Here is a 17,654-nt window from a genome sequence, read left to right as displayed (position 1 = left end):
CCATCCACTGTGGTATTTCTGTTATAGCAGCACTAGGTGACTGAGACACCATCCACTGTGGTATTTCTGTTATGGCAGCAGTAGGTGACTAAGACACCATGCACTGTGGTATTTCTGTTACGGCAGCACTAGGTGACTGAGACACCATCCACTGTGGTATTTCTGTTATGGCAGCACTAGGTGACTGAGACACCATCCACTGTGGTATTTCTGTTATGGCAGCAGTAGGTGACTAAGACACCATGCACTGTGGTATTTCTGTTACAGCAGCACTAGGTGACTAAGACACCATCCGCTGTGGCATTTCTGTTACAGTAGCACTAGGTGACTGAGACACCATCCACTGTGGTATTTCTGTTACAGCAGCACTAGGTGACTGAGACACCATCCACTGTGGTATTTCTGTTACAGCAGCACTAGGTGACTGAGACACCATCCTCTGTGGTATTTCTGTTACAGCAGCACTAGGTGACTGAGACACCATCCACTGTGGTATTTCTGTTACAGCAGCACTAGGTGACTCAGACACCATCCACTGTGGTATTTCTGTTACAGCAGCACTAGGTGACTGAGACACCATCCACTGTGGTATTTCTGTTACAGCAGCACTAGGTGACTGAGACACCATCCACTGTGGTATTTCTGTTACAGCAGCACTAGGTGACTGAGACACCATCCACTGTGGTATTTCTGTTTTGGCAGCACTAGGTGACTGAGACACCATCCACTGTGGCATTTCTGTTACAGCAGCACTAGGTGACTGAGACACCATCCACTGTGGTATTTCTGTTACAGCAGCACTAGGTGACTGAGACACCATCCACTGTGGTATTTCTGTTTTGGCAGCACTAGGTGACTGAGACACCATCCACTGTGGTATTTCTGTTATGGCAGCACTAGGTGACTAAGACACCATCCACTGTGGTATTTCTGTTACAGCAGCACTAGGTGACTGAGACACCATCCACTGTGGTATTTCTGTTACAGCAGCACTAGGTGACTGAGACACCATCCACTGTGGTATTTCTGTTTTGGCAGCACTAGGTGACTGAGACACCATCCACTGTGGCATTTCTGTTACAGCAGCACTAGGTGACTGAGACACCATCCACTGTGGTATTTCTGTTACAGCAGCACTAGGTGACTGAGACACCATCCACTGTGGTATTTCTGTTACAGCAGCACTAGGTGACTAAGACAGCCTCCACTGTGGTATTTCTGTTACAGCAGCACTAGGTGACTGAGACACGATCCACTGTGGTATTTCTGTTACAGCAGCACTAGGTGACTGAGACACCATCCACTGTGGTACTTCTGTTATAGCAGCACTAGGTGACTGAGACACTATCCACTGTGGTATTTCTGTTACAGCAGAATTAGATAACTAAGACATACACTAAGATTAATATACATCGTGCAGTTTATTATGTGTGTATATGAGACAAAAGTATACAGTTTGTAATTGTCATTTTCAAAGATACTTCACCTTTTACCTATGACTGGTACCTCCCTGCCTCTTACCCTGGAAAACTCCTCCCCCCATGTTCCTCAGCACTTAGAGAGGTCAGACTGGGTGTGCACAGTCTGTATGCTGCTCCTAAGGAAAGATACTGGATATGCAAGAGACAACAAACCATGAAATAGAAGCCAAACTAGAGACTTCACCAATCCTAAAGATTGGGAAACATTTATGAGGAGCAATGGAAGTAATTCTCTACGTGTTGCAGGTCAAGGCTCCTAGCTTGGGACTACGCCCTGCCTCAGTTCTTGCCTAAAACTCACCAAGGATGACCAGGAGAGGCTCAGAGGTTCCACAGGAACAAAAGCTCAAGAGCAGGGGACAGAGAGGGACTGGGCAACAGTAGCCTCTGTTCCCCCGAACAAAGGATTTTTTCTGGGGCGTATATAGGTTTGGCAAGGATAATAGAGTGACGAATATTTATTTAGCAGGTTTCTTTCAAGGGGCGGGTACTTCTCAGAATGGCGGTGCATTCTAAATTAGACTTCATGCCCATCTGGAATCTAAGATGGAACCATCCTGGGACTGGGTGGCAGGACTTATTATGGGGTGTCGCACCTGCACAGTCCCTCCCATGGTGCTGGTTCGATTCCTGTCGCGAGTACTTGCATCAGGCAGAAGTCATCCGTCGGTCACCTTGTGGATGTCTATGCGTGCTCCAGGGACCTGATCCGGTCAGTGCTTCTGAAAAACATCTTACAAGGAAGTATATTGCTCCTTCTTTCCTTATCGCACATTCCAGGATGGGGGTTTTGCGTCATTAGCCAAGCACATAATTTTCGTAAGTAGCTTGCAAGTTGCAGGTGTTGCAGGGTACCTTGCCTAGGGGCACAGGCCCTTTTTCTTCCGTGTCTCATACAGAATATGGGAAGACTTTTTCAAATGGCCAAATATGCAAATACTAACATCTTCTGTTCCCCCAAGGGTATCTCTGATTACTGAAATCCACGTTACAGCTCAAGTACACATTTAAGAAAACCCAGCCTTTTCTCCGTAGAGGAAATAAGGACAACCCTGGTCACATCCCAAATACCAAGGGGAACCACTGAACCCCACGGTCCCTATTTGGAGCGCTCTGGGTTCCCGCACGGAAGCACTCACGTACACACCGACAGTCCCGAAAACCGGAAGCGGAAGAGGGCGGCCAAGGTGATGACCCTCGCTCTCCGGTGTGAGGTGTGTGTGGCAGCAGCTGGTTCCTGGAGGCCGCGGAGGTGGGAGCTGCGTGTGTCGGTGCGTGGACAGGTGAGGTGGTGGGAGCCGCGCACACCTGTGCTGCTCAGGGGGCGGGGAGACAGGGTGCTCAGGTCGCTCCGGGCGTCTGAATGGCGTGTCTCTACGTGGGGTGCAGACACAGGTGCGGGGTCACCTCGAGCAGCTCCTCAGCCCTCAGTCACCGCCGGCCCGTCTGTGTATTTACCGTTTACTGAGGTGTATCCGGAGGGCTGGGCACGGGGTGAAGAACTTTGTCTAAGGCCCCTCCTTTGAGCCTCCAAACACCACTGCCAGGGAGCGACGATTTGTAACGTTTTACAGAAGTCGAATAATCTCGGAGAAATTTAATACCTTGCCCGTAGACAAATATCTGCTAAGTGGCAGTGTCTGAATTCAAATGCAAATCTGTTCTTACTTCAAGGGGCATAGTGATCACAGTCTCCCTGCCCGAAACGGCTCCTCTTTCTTTTCTGTGCTCCATCAGGCAGGACTTTTGTTGAGTATTAGCGGTCCTGGGGAAATGAAGATTGTGGTGAGGAATATAACCTCCTCCTTTGATGGGTATATGTATTTAGGACTGATGAACACTCAACAAACATGACTTGGAAATAGTACGTATCTTTAGGAGCACGTTTGTGCCAGTTTCAGGAGGAAAACATTTAATACAGGCACCTTTCGAGGAATTTCTTGGGCATTAAGGCAGAAATTTTCATCACGATTGTGTGAGAAACCGTACAGCCAGGCCTAGTTGGTCCAATATAAAACGTGACGTTGCTGAACAGTCTTAATGAAGGCGACGAATGATTTATAGATATCACACACCCTGGGTGTGTAGTCTGTGGTCGATTGGGTACTGGGAATTGAAGTGTAACCTAACCACTCAGGTTCTTGTCCTGTCTTATTAGCCGACTGAAAGAAGATGGACACTGATTGCACGGGAAACAGAAAGTGGCAGGTTTATTGTCTGCACATACAAGTAGTGCCTGGGGCCTAGGGACCTTATGGCCAGGTGCTGGCTGACTAGGGAAGCTGGGCAGCTTTTTGTTTCCTGTGGCCTCAGGGGTTGGGTTTGGTACCTAGAATCTGCTGCCTTTAGCCCTCCCCTGCCTATAATGGGGTGGGGGGAGGGTCAGGTGAAGGATGTGATTTCGATCTGAGTGTGCTTCAAGGTGTAACTAGGGCTAGTCAGTGGACCCAGCCACTACCTGCTGCGACTTCCTGCTCAAAACAAGCTTAGTGTTATCACGACAAAGGGGGAGGGGAAGGGGAGACAAGCAGGATCCCAGGCTTCCCGGGTGGAGGTGTTCCCTCCCTGATTGTTTCCGTGCTTGGACAGGTGAGGTGGAGGGAGCCGCTCAGACATGTGATGCTCAGGCAGCGGGGAGACATGCAGGGTCCCGGGGCTCCCGGGCGCCTGGGTCGCTCCCTGCGTCTCCGTGCCCCACCCCCACCGCCGCCCTCCGGTTCTCTTTTGTGTGTCTTTACGGTCCAGCTGCGGCCAGATATGACGTCCTGTGAGCGGGCAGAATGGGGGCCGTGACGGGGGCAGGGAAAGCCGGTTGAGCAAGACTCTGGCGTTTGGGAAATCTAAGGCAACGTTTATTGGGAGTCCGCAGGCGGGGACCCGGGAAACATTTCCTCAGGTGAGGCTCCCTTCTTGAGGGGTGCGCTGCATGTTTATGGGGTGACGGAATAAGGAAGTTATAGGTATTCAGGAAGTTTGTGGGGAATCCTGTGCACAGGAACAGCGGGACGGGGGCAGATGTCTGAGCCGGATGCGGGTACCCGACCTCGGGCTTCTCAGTGTTTGGCCTCAGTTTTGTTGTGCAGCCCTTCGGTTCTTTTCCGGTCTTTTAATAGCATTTTTGTTCTGAGTAGGTCGTCCTAAGAACGCGGGAAGCTTCCCTACACGTGCCTTGTTGGTACCAGTTGTCAATTTCACACAAAAGGTTCTTGTTTTTTCCTCGAGTAAGAATACACTTTAAAGACAAACTTTACCTTCAGCAAGATTTCTTTTGCCTGAGTCAAGTGAAAGGAGTCAGCTGGGAGACTAAGTGTCTCCAAAGGACTGACTCCTTTGAGTCAGGGAGGTTATTGCTTTTATGTACCAGGTTATGTCAAGTGGCCTTTCTTTATTGATGCAGTTTCTGAGAAAAAGGCAAGGGTTTCAGGGGCAGGGGAGGAAGAGGGGGAAGGAATTGGTGTGGCTGTGGAAATGAGGTGAGTCCACGAGAGCTGTGGTTGGTAGCCAGAGGTTGCTATTTCAATTAAAACAAATTACAACTAAAAGAAGATGTTCAGTTCCTTAATCGTATTAGTCATATGTTCAGTGCTAAGTAGGCACGTGGGCTGGAGGCTACCATGTTAGAGTGTGCAGAAAGAGAAGATGGCTGTCTTCACAGCAAGTTCTCCTGGATAGTGTTGCTCATAAGTATATACAACAGGTGATAATTTCTGTGTGTCAGTGTGATAAGCCATAAAAAGAAAAAGAGAAAAAAGCCATTGCTGTCAAGTCAATTCCAACTCGTAGCAACCCTATGGAACAGGGTACAACTGTCCAACAGAGTTTCCAAGGAGCACCTGGTGGATTTGAACTGTCACTCTTTTGGTTAGCAGTCGTAACACTTAACCACTGTGCCACCAGGGTTTCCAAATAGGTAGTGAAAAACCAGGGACATACGGTACTTGTACTAAAAGGACCTAAACTGAGAGATTGGACAGCATGAAAAGGAAAATTATTGGAGTGAAGATTAAAAAAAATTAGTTTTATTTGCTTACATGCATGATTGTGTAGGGCTTATAGCATGTTTTACGGGTGGGGGTGGAAAGAGTATTTCAGCTGGGAAAAATGAGTGTTGAAATTCCTGAGGCAACAGAGAACCCAGTATCCATTCGTTGATGAAAGTCGGAGATGATTGAAGCAGAGAAAACAAGGTGGTTGGACATGGGAGTAAACGAAGTGACAGCAGGCTGTTTTGAAGCCAGCTGACTACTTTGGGCTCTTTGTAGGCAAAGGCGCAGCCACTGACTGGCACTCAGCAGTTCCTGTGCTACAAGTAGGATTTGAAGTGACAACCATGATTGAGTGACTCAGGAGGAGCTTGTTATGAACAAGTTAGGGAAGACAGAGGAGGCCTAGACATGAAGATGGGTTGTGGATCAGGAAGATGATAAAAAAAAAAAACCATTGCTGTCAAGTCCATTTCGACTCCTAGTGACCCTGTAAGACAGGTTATAACTGCCCACAGGGTTTCCAAGGTATGCCTGGTGGGTTCAAACTGCCCACCTTCTGGTTAGCAGTGATAGCTCTTAACTACTGTGACACCAGGGTTTCCATCAGGAAGATAGTGTGGTGATGTAATGTAGATGTAGATGGTTCACAGGGTGTCCGATGTTGGACTGCTCATCCTTGACTTACAGGCTATAGATCAGTTAGTGACTTGAATGTCTATGTGTGTTATGGATTGAATTGTGGCCCCCAGAAATCAACTTGTCTAAGCTCTGATTCCCAGTATTGTGTGATTGGCCACCATTTTGTCATCTGAAGTGGTTTTCCTATGTGTTGTAAGTCTTACCTTTTTTATGTTAATAAAGGAGAATTAGAGGCAATTAGGAAACCCTGGTGGCTTAGTGGTTAACTGCTACGGCTGCTAATCAAAGGGTTGGCAGTTCGAATCCGCCAGGCACTCCTTGGAAACTCTACGGGGCAGTTCTACTCTGCCCTATATGGTTGGAATCGACTTGAGGGCACTGGGTTTGTTTTTTTGTTCAGAGGCAGTTATGTTAACTAGGCAGAACTCAATCTACAAGGTTAGGTTATATCTTGAGTCAGTCTCTCTAGGGATGTAAAAGAAGCCAGCAGAGAGACAGAGAGACCTCATACCACCAAGAAAGAAGCATCAGGAGCACAGCATGTCCTTTGGATCTGGGGTCCCCGCACTGAGAAGCTCGTAGAGTAGGGGAAGATGGATGATAAGAACGTTCCCCGTACTGATAGAGAGAAAGCCTTCCCCTGAAGGTGGTGCTGTGAATTTGGTCTCCTAGCCTTCTAGACTGTGAGAAAATCAATTTGTTTGTTACAGGCATCCGCTTGTAGTGTTTCTGTTATAGGAGCACTAGATAATTAAAACAGTGTGGGTAACTCTGGGGATGTTGCTAAAATGTGGATTTTGATTCAGCAGTTCTGGTGTGGGATGCAAGAGTCTAGAAACTCAACAATCTTATAGTCTGTGCTGGGTATAAGGCTATGAATAAGGATGTGAATTAAAATTAGTGCTGTTAGAGGAAATAATAAAAGTAAGGATCATGCTTAAAGGGGAGACACTGGCATAAAGATCATGTGAGAGAGAGAACGTTGACTCTGAGACCAAGAAACGAAAGAATAGCAGTCAGCTGGGCGGGGAGCAAGGTGGAAAGCAATGGGAACAGAGACAGGGGAGGGCTCCATAGAGAAAACTCAGTGATTTTCTGATTTGCTGATTGATTTAGTATAAGGTTGAAAGACAAATATTTAGCAACCTTCCCTGATTTCTCAGGTGTTTAGGGACTGGTGGTGTCATGGTTTGAGAATGAAGGAGAGGGGGGAAAAAACTCAAGGGGAAGAAAGAAATGTTCATTGCAAAGCAACGGGAAAACTACCTATTACATGTTAGAGTGCTGTAAACGAAAAAAAGATTTCAAAGCATAATAAAAGAGTGTTAACTGCACATAATTAATGATGAATGAACTTAGATAAGTTCATTGACCACAGCTGAAAACTTCATCCTGACAGTTCACCCACATTGATACGAAATGACGGTGCCTGTGTTGATCTGTAAGAGACAGAGGTACATAGGTGACCTCACAACTTCAACATTGGAGCCCTAACTCCCTGGAGGAAATCAGGTTCAAGTTTTGCAGCCTGGCCAGGCCTGGTTGCTCCTCATGCTCCGGGAGAGGTAAATTCCTCCATCTGTGGTCTTGTTGCAGAAAGGAGAGGCCCATGGAGCTGCCTGAAGAATGCAGGTGTGTGCTGTGGGGGCTGGAGCCTGTTCTGCCTTCAGTGTAAAGGCCCTCAGGGTGGAGCATTGCCCTGAGCCTGGGAGGAGGCCAAAGGCCTGTGACTCCCTGCTTCCTCCACACTGTTTCCTCCCTATCCTTCTTCCATTTCAGGCCTCAGGTGTGGTGCAGGGAGAACTAGTCCAGTCCAGGCAGCTGGGGACCTCAGGTGACTATCTTGCACATTCCTCAATCACAGGGAAGGATTTCAAGTGCTCAGACTGGTGTGTGGACCAAGCATTATTCATCTGCCTCCAAATTGCCCAGGCCTCTGCTTCCAGTCCTGTCCCTCTTCCTGGAAGTGGCTTCTTGGGCTCAGAGACGACATTCCCTTAGACTTGCAGAAACTGGAGAAGGAAATGGTGAGTTCTGTGGAGAACTGGGTTATCCTTAGCATAAGTGGGTGAGGCTGGATCTGAATTGTTGGGGGAGCAGCTGTGTGCTGCGGGGCTGTGGTTCCTCAATGAAGAAAAAAGGTAGCAAAGGAGGCTGAGGGACTGAGGCCCAGGAAGCACCCTGAGGCCCTGCTTCTCTGTCACTGGGCCCTTCCCCTATACACATGTGGCTTTTCAGGATTTAGATGCCTGCAGTCACCTTCCTTATATGACTCTCAGAGCTGCCACCCTGGAGTGTTAACATCTTCACCCCGGGAGTTTGTGCTCTGTGTTGAATGACAAAGTCTCCGGACCAGAGCCTGAAGACGGAGCATCTCTAGCTGTGGAGGCTGGGCCCCGCCATCCAGAGCCATCCTTGTCCTGTCTCTCTGACCAATGTTCTTGACTCCCCCCAGGCACTGGAACATTTTCAGTGCCGTTCTGAAACTACACCTGCAGCTGTGACACTGTTTTATGGGTTAGAAAAGGAGAGGAGAGTTCGTAGGGAAGGCCTTGACTGTTTATGGGGTCCTGGGTGTTGGTGGTGCTCTCCTGATGTCACAAAAAGGCATGAAGCTGGGGACAATGAGTCCAGCTGGATCCTGTCTGCGTTCTCCAAGCCCATTTTTACCCCCACTGGTGAAGGCTTTTGCCTTGAGGCTTTCAGGTATGTGGAAAGCATGACTCCGCAGTCTTGGTCCTCATCCTCCCACCTGTGACGAGAGCTGTGTGTAATCCCTATGATTGTTGATGTTCTGCCTAGTCTTAAATTAGAATCTAAAATAAAGCAGTCTCTAAACAGAAGAGATGTATGTGTTTAAATTCTTGGATTTACAATTTCCAATGGATGAAAATTTCTAGATCACTAGTTGTGTTTCTACTGAGAATTTTTCAATTTAATGGATGTCAACTTCTGAAACACAGAGGAATGCATATTTTTAACTTACGTAAAAGTTTCTCTAAAGCTTACTTAAATCTTGAGAAAGTTCTCTTTTCCTAAGTTTATGACCATTACTGATATTATTCCCAGTATTATAGCTTTACCACCCAGGTCTGAATCCGTAAACTCTGTGTTGTTTAGTTTTGCCTCTTTTGAGCTTTCTGTTATTACTGTGTCTGGGTTCTTCAGTGACTTGTAATCTGTTCTGAAGGTTATAGTCTGATCTTCATCAGAAAATGCTTCAACTTCTCTTCTCAGTTTCAGTAAGCAAGATTGTGTTATCTGCATTGCCCAGGTGGTTTTTCAGTCTTCCTCTAATCCTGATGCTGTGTTCTGTTTCATATCGTCCAGATTCTCTGGTTATTTGCTCAGCGTACAGTTTGGGTAAGTATGGTGAAAAGATAGAACACACGTGACACACACCTTTCCTGACTTTAAAACATGCGGTATTCCCTTGTTCTGTTTGAACGACTGCCTCTTGGTCTGTGTGCGGTTTCTACGGGAGCACAGTTAAGTGTTCTGGAATTCCCATTCTTTGTAATGTTATCCATCATTTTTATGATCCATATAGTCGAATGCTTTTGCATAGTCAGTGAAACGCAGGTAAACATCTTTCTGGTATTCTCCGCTTTCAGACAGCAGCTGTGATATCTCTTGTTCCATGTGGTCTTCTGAATCTGGCTTACATTTCTGGCAGTTCCCTGTTGAAGTACTGCTGCAACTGCTTTTGAATGATCTTCAGGAAAATTTTCTTGCATGTGGTATGAAGGATGTTGTTCGATAATTTCCACATTCTGTTTTATCACCTGTCTTTGGAATAGGCTTGAATAGGGATCTCTTCCAGTTGCTTGGTCAGGTAACGATCTTCCAAACTTCTTGGCATAGACGAGTGAGCGCTTCCAGGGCTGCATCTGTTGGTTGAAACATCTCAATGGGTATTCCATCAATTCCTGGATGGCTCTATTTCGCCAGTTCTTTCGGTGCAGCTTGGACTTCTTCCTTCGGTACCATTGGTTCTTGATCCTATGCTACCTCCTGAAATGATTGAATGTTGACCAGTTCTTTTTGGTACACTTACTGTGTATTCCTTTTGTCTTCTTTTGATGCTTCCTGCATGATTCGATATTTTCCCTGTAGGGTCCTTCAGTATTGCAGCTCGAGGCTTGAATTTTTTCTTCAGTTCTTTCAGCTTGAGAACTGTCAAGAATGCCCTTCCCTTTTTGTTTTCTAACTCCAGGTCTTTGAACATTCGTTGTAATACTTTGTCTTCTGGAGCTGCCCACTGAAATCTTCTGTTGCGCTCTTTTCTTTCATCATTTCTTCCATTTGCTTTAACTATTGTTTGTTCAAGAGTAAGTTTCAGAGTCTCTTCTGACATCCGTTTTGGTCTTTTCTATCTTTTCAATGATCTCTTGCTTTCTTCGTGTATGATGTTCTTGATGTCATTCACAGCTCGTCTGGTCTGTGGTCTTTAATGCTCAGTGCATTGACTATATTCTTGAGATGGTCTCTAAATTGGGGTGGGATTTACTCAAGGTCATACTTTGGCTCTCGTGGAGTCGTCCTGATATTTTTCAGCTACATCTTGGCTTGCATATGAGCAGTTGTTGATCTGTTCCATAGTCGGCTCCTGGCCTTGTTCTGACTGACAGTGTTGAGCTTTACCATATAGGTATAGGGTTAGGCTGAGCGATGCGTATATTTTTCTTGGGGGTCAGGGAGGGACACAGTTCAGTCCATGACACCATCCTTCTGGTTTTCAAAGGAAAAAATCTTGGACTCATCTTTGTCCTCTATTTCTTCTACACTTCAATGTTCAGTGCGTCAGGAAATTCTCTTACGTCTACGTTGGAAGTCTAGGGCCATCCCTCGCACTTGCCATTTTTCCAGCCACAGCTCCAGTCTCAGGCATCATCATTTCTTATCTGTTCATGCCCGTAACATTATAGCATATCTTTTTATTATATTAGTCCCCTACACACCAGTTCTTTATAAGCCATTCTATTGGTTTCCTCTTCCACTCAGGATTGTTAAATCACTCTGCATTTCCATCAGATTAAAAAGCCCTAGTCTTTTCAGTTGCCAACAGGTTCCCTAGAATGTGATAGGTCCCTTGACCTCAGTCCGTTGTCCCGTTTCCTCTAACATTACTCTCATTCTGCTCCAAACTTGGTGGCGTTTCGGTCTTAAAACATTCAGATACCTTCCCACCTTCTGGCCTGTGCTCTGGCTGTTCTTTCTTTCTGGAACAATGTCTTCTCAGATTTCTTGGATCGTTGCTTCCTATCCCTTGAGTCTTAGCTCAGGTGTTTCTTTTCAGTGAAGCCCAGTCTGAACCGCCTCCTTAGTGCCGCTGCTTGCATTGTCAGCGCTGCCGGTACTCTGGATCCTGCTCTACCTTTCATTTTTCCACTGGACTAATCACCTTTACATGTTCGTGTGATGTAACGTCCTATTGTTGATGGCTGAGTCTCTAACCGTTAGAATAGGGAGGTCTTGAGTTTTTCAGTTATATATCCCAATTACAGAGAAGAACGTCTGACAAATTTTAGCTTATCTAATTTTCTGTTACTCATTTTTGTTTTCTAATAAATAGATTTTCTTTTTTAGAGCCGATTTAGATTAACAGAAGAATCGAGTGGAAAATACAAAGTTCCCATGTACCTCTACTTCCTCCTGTCCCTCCACTTCAGTTTTCCGTATTACAGCATCTAGTATTAGTATGCGAAATTTGTTACAATTGCTGAAGCAACATGGGTACCGTATAATCAGCAAAAAACATAGTTTACATTAGGGTACCCTCTTTGTATTGTACGCTATATAGGATTTGACAAATGCGTAATATCAATGGATCCACCGTTCTGATATCATGTGGAATATTTTCTCTTCCTTAAAAGTCCCTTATGCTCCACTTTTATGCATCTCTTCCCCTCTACCCTTTAACCTGGCAGCTGCTTGTCTTTTTACTGTCTGTATCCTTTTCCCTTTTCTAAAATCTTACAGAGTTGGAATGTTACAGTATGTAGTTTTTTCAGAGTAGTCTCTTTTACTGAGCAATATTCGTTTAAGGTTCTGCTGTGTCTTTACAGGATTTTTTTTTTCTTGTGATTTAGCTGAAAGTTTACAGACCAAATTAGTTTCTTATTCAAAAATGTATACACAGATTTTTTTCATGGTGTTGGCTGCAATCCCACATTGTGTCAGCATTCTCTCCCTTTCCTTTTCCACACCAGGGTCACCGTGTCCATTCTTCCAGCTTTCCTGTCCCCTCCCACCTTCTTGTCTTTGTTTCTGGGCAGGGGTTGTCTATCTGATCTCATATGTTTGATGGATTTAAGAAGCATGTTCCTCATGTGTGTTATTGTTCATCTTATAAGCCTGCCTGATCTTTGGCTGCAAGGTAAACTTTGAGAATGGCTTCAAGTGTGAGTGAAAAGGGTGTTTGGGGGCCATAGTCTCAGGTTCCTCCAGTCTCTGTTGGACCAGTAAGTCAGGTCTTTTTTGTGAATTTGACCATTTGTTCTACATTTTTCTCCCACTCTGTTGTAATCCCAGTCAGAACTGTCCGTAGGAGTAGCCCGGCACCATCTAGCTCTCTGGTCTCCGAGGCATGTGGTCTGTGGTTCATGAGGTCCATTAGCCCTTTGGACTTATTGTTCCCTTGGGTCTTTTGTTTTTTCCCCTCTCCTTTGCTGCTGACTGGAAGAGACCGATAGTTGTATTTTTTAGATTGCCACCGAAAAGCCTTTAAGATGCTAAACGCTGCTCACCAAATCTTTACATGAGTTTTGATAGCTCACTTCATTTTCTTGCTGAGTAATATTCTGAGGTGTAGTTGCACCACACTTTGCTTATCTATTTATTCACCCACTGAAGGGCCTCTTGATTGCCTCCAGCTTTTGGCAAGTATGAATGAAACTGTTAGAAATATTCGTTGCAGATTTTTCTCTGGCCAAAGTTTTCAGCTCCTTTGGATAAGTATGAAGGAGTGAAATTGCTGGATCATGTGGTAAGGGGATATTCAATTTTGTAAGAAACTGCCAAACTGGGTGTACCGTTTTGCATTCGAACCAGCAGTGACTTAGAGTTCCTGTTGCCCCCCATCCTCGTGTTGTCACTGATGGGGAGTTTAGCCATTCTAATCAATATGTAGTGGTATTTTTTTGTTGTAGGTTGCAGTTTGTTACTGATACATGATGTTGAACATCTTTTCATACACCTGTTTGTCAGCTATTTGTTCAGATCTTTTGCTCATTTTCTAATTTGTTTTCTTTTTGGGGGTGGTTCTTAAGTTTTAAGAGTTCTTTATATATTTTGAATTAAAAAAAAAAAGGAAAACCAAACCCTTTGCCATTGAATCAATTCCAAGTAATGTCCACTTTGTGGATTACAGGGCAGGACTTTCTTGCCTGTAATTTTTAGAGAAGTACATCACCATGACTTTATATCATGGTTCCGGTGGGTAGGTTTGAACTGTAAACCTTTACATTAGCAACTGAGCATGAACTGTTTGCCCTACTCAGGATCCTTTTTTGAATATCAATCCTTTATCATCTATGTGTTTGGGAAAGATTATGTGCTAGGTTTTGGCGTGTCTTCATTCTCTTAACACTGTGTTTTGTAGAGCAGAAGTTTTTCCTTTTCAAAAAACCATTTTGTTGTAAATACGTAGGTAATAAAACATTTTTTAATTTTAACCAAGTCCAATTTATGTGTTTCCATCATGGATAGTACTTTATGTTGTGTCTAAAAAATCGTCCCCAAACCTGGAGATCACCTAGGTTTTGTTTTAGGTTGTCTTCTTGGAGTTTTATAGTTTTACATTGGCATTTAGGTTTTTGATCCATTTTGAGTTGATGTTTGTAAAAGGTGTAAGATCTCCATCTGGATTCCCTTGTTTTACTAAGAGGATGTACAAGTGTTCTAGCACATTTATTGAAAAGGCTAGTCTTCCTCCTTTCAATTGCTTTTGGTACTTATTCAAAGATCAGAAGACTCTATTTGTGTCTATTTCTGAGCTCTCTCTTCTGTTCCATTTATCTATTTGCCTTTTCTTTTGCTAATGACACAGTGTCTTGCAAAATTCAATCATGCAACCTCCGGCATTGTTTCTGTCACCCAGGCCATATTTTCCAACTACGGATTCTTCTTTGTTTCCAACTTTCTCATTCCAGTCAACCAGTAATTATCAATGCATCCTGACTGCACGTTTGATCAAGTTGAGAATACAGAAATCGATAAAAATCTTCAATTTCTTCACCTTAGTGGTTGGTGCATAAATTTGAATTATAGAATCAGTCTCTGAAGAAGAACATCCTGCTTGGTGAAGTAGAGGGTGAGCAAAAAAGAGGAAGACCCTGAACGAGATGGATTGACAGAGCTGCTGTAACAATGCGATCAAGCATAACGATGATTGTGGGGATGACACAGGACCAGGCAGCGTTTTGTCCTTTTGTACGTAGGGTTGCTAGGAGTTGGAAATGACTCAGTGGCCCCTGACAACAACTTATAACATTAGACTCTATTTATGTTGGAATGTATGAATTTGTTGAGGGGAGCAGTCACTAATAATTGATGTACAGTTACATCAGGTGTCAACATTTGAGAATTGTGTGGCGATCTGAATTCTTCTGTTTTCTGTCTCATTTGATCTCTTCTATTACCTTTTCCTGTTTCTAAAAAGGACAGATGACAGACAGAACACCTGAGTTTTTGAAAAATAGGTGACTGACATGTAAAAATTCATAATTTTCCAAAATCATTCTTTTTTCTATAGGTGAACCTGTCACCTGATCTCCTAGAGTTCAAGAACATATGAGCAGCTGAGGGTCTTGGTTTGCCAGTTTGTTTGTTCAGGCCTTAGTGGTCCCATGGGTGTGAAGGGCAAAATGAAAAACCGCCATTCTGCGCTGTTTCCCACTTGTTAATACTTTTAACCCTGCCTTCACCCTTTGCTTTATGTTTTGTTGAATGTTCTGGTGGGTCTTATGGAAGGAAGTGTAATTGTTTTATCACAAGGAAGTGATGGTCTGCATGAGAGTATTTCTCTAAGTTCTGCTATGTTTTCTGTTTTAGACCATAAAGAGGAACGAGACTGCAGTGGGCTGCAGTGAAACTGTGGAGAGATTATTTCTGTTTCTTGAAAGTATATGAGACAGGATGCAATCAGTGAGGAAGTGAATGTAGTTAGTGAAGGGAAGAGACTGATGACTACCCAAAGATAAACCTTGGTACAATGCAGAGCTTTGTGTCAAATCCCTTTGAATTCTTAGTTCCCCATGGCTGTCAGCCGTACCCTTCATTCTTGAACACATTGGAGTACATGGAACCTTGCTGATCCATGACGTATGGAATGTTTTAGGACTCAGTGGTCATTGAGGACGTGGCTGTGGTCTTTAGCCACGAAGAGTGGGCGTTGCTGGATGTTGCTGAGAGGAAACTCTACAGAGATGTGATGATGGAAACCTTCAGAAACCTGACCTCAGTAGGTAAGAAGGGTATCTTTTCTTTTTTTATTTCTTTCTTTAGCAAATAAAAATATTTGACTCATTGACTTCACTCTAGAATTTGGGCTGAGGAATGGGAATAAATTGTTAACTAAATCAAGTGTGGTCCCTTGGTCTATGGACCCGACATATCCTGAATTCCCTGTAAAGCTCTTTATGTACTAAGGTGAGTTTTCATTTCTCCTGTGATGAAAAGCCCTGAGGCTTTCTAAGTGTTGTAAGTGTAAGCATTGGCTTCAGGGTCACTATGGGACATTGAGATGTAGGTGGTTTCGGACCTTGTAGAGAGTTTTACAGTATTTATTACAAGTTGAACATGATTATTTTGCTGTATATAAAGTCAGACCCGTCTATCATCAGAGATCCTGAAGAGGAAAGTATTGTCTCAGTGTCGAGGAAATGCTCATTGCTCTTCACTGTCTTCCCTTATGATGTGCATTTCTCCATTAGCACCATCTGAGCTATACCCATTTGATTTCTCAGAGAAAAAAGGAAACATCTGAGTACAGTGAGGATAGGCCCCATCCAGGGCCCGTGTGTAAGGAAGCACCAGGAAAGCAAGAATTTTTGGAAAGACTAGCCCTGTATGAATGGAATTACATTTCAATTAGTCAGCCAGAAAAATTCTCTTTTGGGTTGTGGACACTACTTCACAGATACCCGAACTTACTTTTCTGACTTTAGCAGTCCTGTCAGAACTATGGTCATAGAGAGACTTTTCTTCTTTAATGTTACATTGCGCATTGTGTCCAATATTTTTGTTTTCAGCTCTCGTAACTGCACCTATTTATGTCACCATCACTCTCAATCCTCATGGAATTATTCCCTAGTAAATTGTTCTTTAACCATTGCGAACATGCTCCAACAGTGAAATGTGGCTAAGTCTTTCTTTGCTCATGGCAGCCTTTTTCCCCACTGACTCCTTTCTTTTTTCTTTCATATTGTGAACCTCAACTTGAATATTTGGGTTAGTCTCCCAAAACCTTATCGGTGGAGAAAAGTTATCCATATCCAGTGAATGTACAATGATGCGATACATTAAGAATAATCCCCGGATGTCCACGTTAGGAGAAATCTGCATGTGGCATGGCAATATAGGTCACTCTGAAAACCAGGGGAGACATTTGAGGTGAGTGTCATTCAAACAAGAGAAAACAGTGCCTCAGGAGAAAGACCAAAAGTGTCCTGACATTAAGGTATAGACATAGATGTTTACGCAGGTGCATTAGCACTTTCAGCCAGTTTGTGAATGTTCAGTACTTGCCAGCATAAACGAGGGGCAGCGTATGCATTGCATAGAAACCAGATGTATTCCCTGTTAGATTTTGACTGGAGTAGGAAACAATCAGCAGTGCCCTGCTTAAGGATGGAGGCTATTTGCGCTACTTTGAATATGTGTCACTCTCCACAGTCTTGCCAATAATCCAATTTCCTGCATCAGGCCCCTGAGACTTTTGGGATCCATGTGGGAGAGTGTATTATTGGCGGGACATTGGAACGTGATACACATTCAGAGTGACACACCTGGCTGCCATCTTGGAGTGGGGCACTGCTGTTTTTCTCCTACTCGTGTGAAAATTGAACAGGCAACTGATTTTGTTTCTGTGCAAAGTATATGCTGCCTTTGTTTATGTAGACAATTCCTAAACTGTTACAAACCATTTTGAAATCTTGAAATGTACTAATATGTACAGATTCTCCTCAGTTTTGACTGTCTCTTTACCCAGCATTTTGCATATTTGACAATGGTAAAAAGTCTACTATCCGAATATTTTGAGCATTGAAGATGGACATTTGGCAGTAATGAATGCTGAGATGCAAGGCATAAGTATTGCTGGCTGTGATGGTTAAGATTATGTGTCAGAGTGACTGGGCCACGATTCTCACTGGTCTGTTAGCTAGGTAATGATGTAATTTGGCAATTACATAATGATGTTGTCATCCTTTATTTTCTCATCTAACGTCATCTTCCATTTTCACATAATGCCAAAATTGCATAACAACCTGGTGTTTTGAACCTAGTCATGTTGATAAATGAGGAGAAGGTATACACATACAGGTGT

General features: G+C 44.1%; 2 protein-coding genes across 2 annotated transcripts in view; both read left to right on the top strand.

The window, feature by feature from the left end:
• Positions 1–2,650: 2,650 nt before the first annotated feature.
• LOC126068559 (zinc finger protein 124-like) overlaps positions 2,651–17,654 on the top strand; it is a 146,149-nt gene continuing 131,145 nt past the window's right edge. The window contains exon 1 of the mRNA XM_049871225.1: positions 2,651–2,764. Coding sequence (XP_049727182.1) covers positions 2,672–2,764 — 93 coding nt within the window. The 5' untranslated portion in view covers positions 2,651–2,671. The remainder of the gene's footprint in view (positions 2,765–17,654) is intronic.
• The window catches only part of LOC126068550 (zinc finger protein 709-like), a 43,167-nt gene continuing 29,917 nt past the window's right edge, over positions 4,405–17,654 (top strand). Inside the window, 3 exon segments of the mRNA XM_049871211.1 lie at positions 4,405–8,133; positions 15,447–15,573; positions 16,564–16,720. Coding sequence (XP_049727168.1) covers positions 8,131–8,133; positions 15,447–15,573; positions 16,564–16,720 — 287 coding nt within the window. The 5' untranslated portion in view covers positions 4,405–8,130.

Source organism: Elephas maximus, chromosome X (genome assembly GCF_024166365.1).
Source record: "Elephas maximus indicus isolate mEleMax1 chromosome X, mEleMax1 primary haplotype, whole genome shotgun sequence".
Lineage (NCBI taxonomy): Eukaryota > Metazoa > Chordata > Mammalia > Proboscidea > Elephantidae > Elephas > Elephas maximus.
Note: the sequence above shows the minus strand (reverse complement) of the source record. Positions and strands in the feature narration are given on the sequence as shown.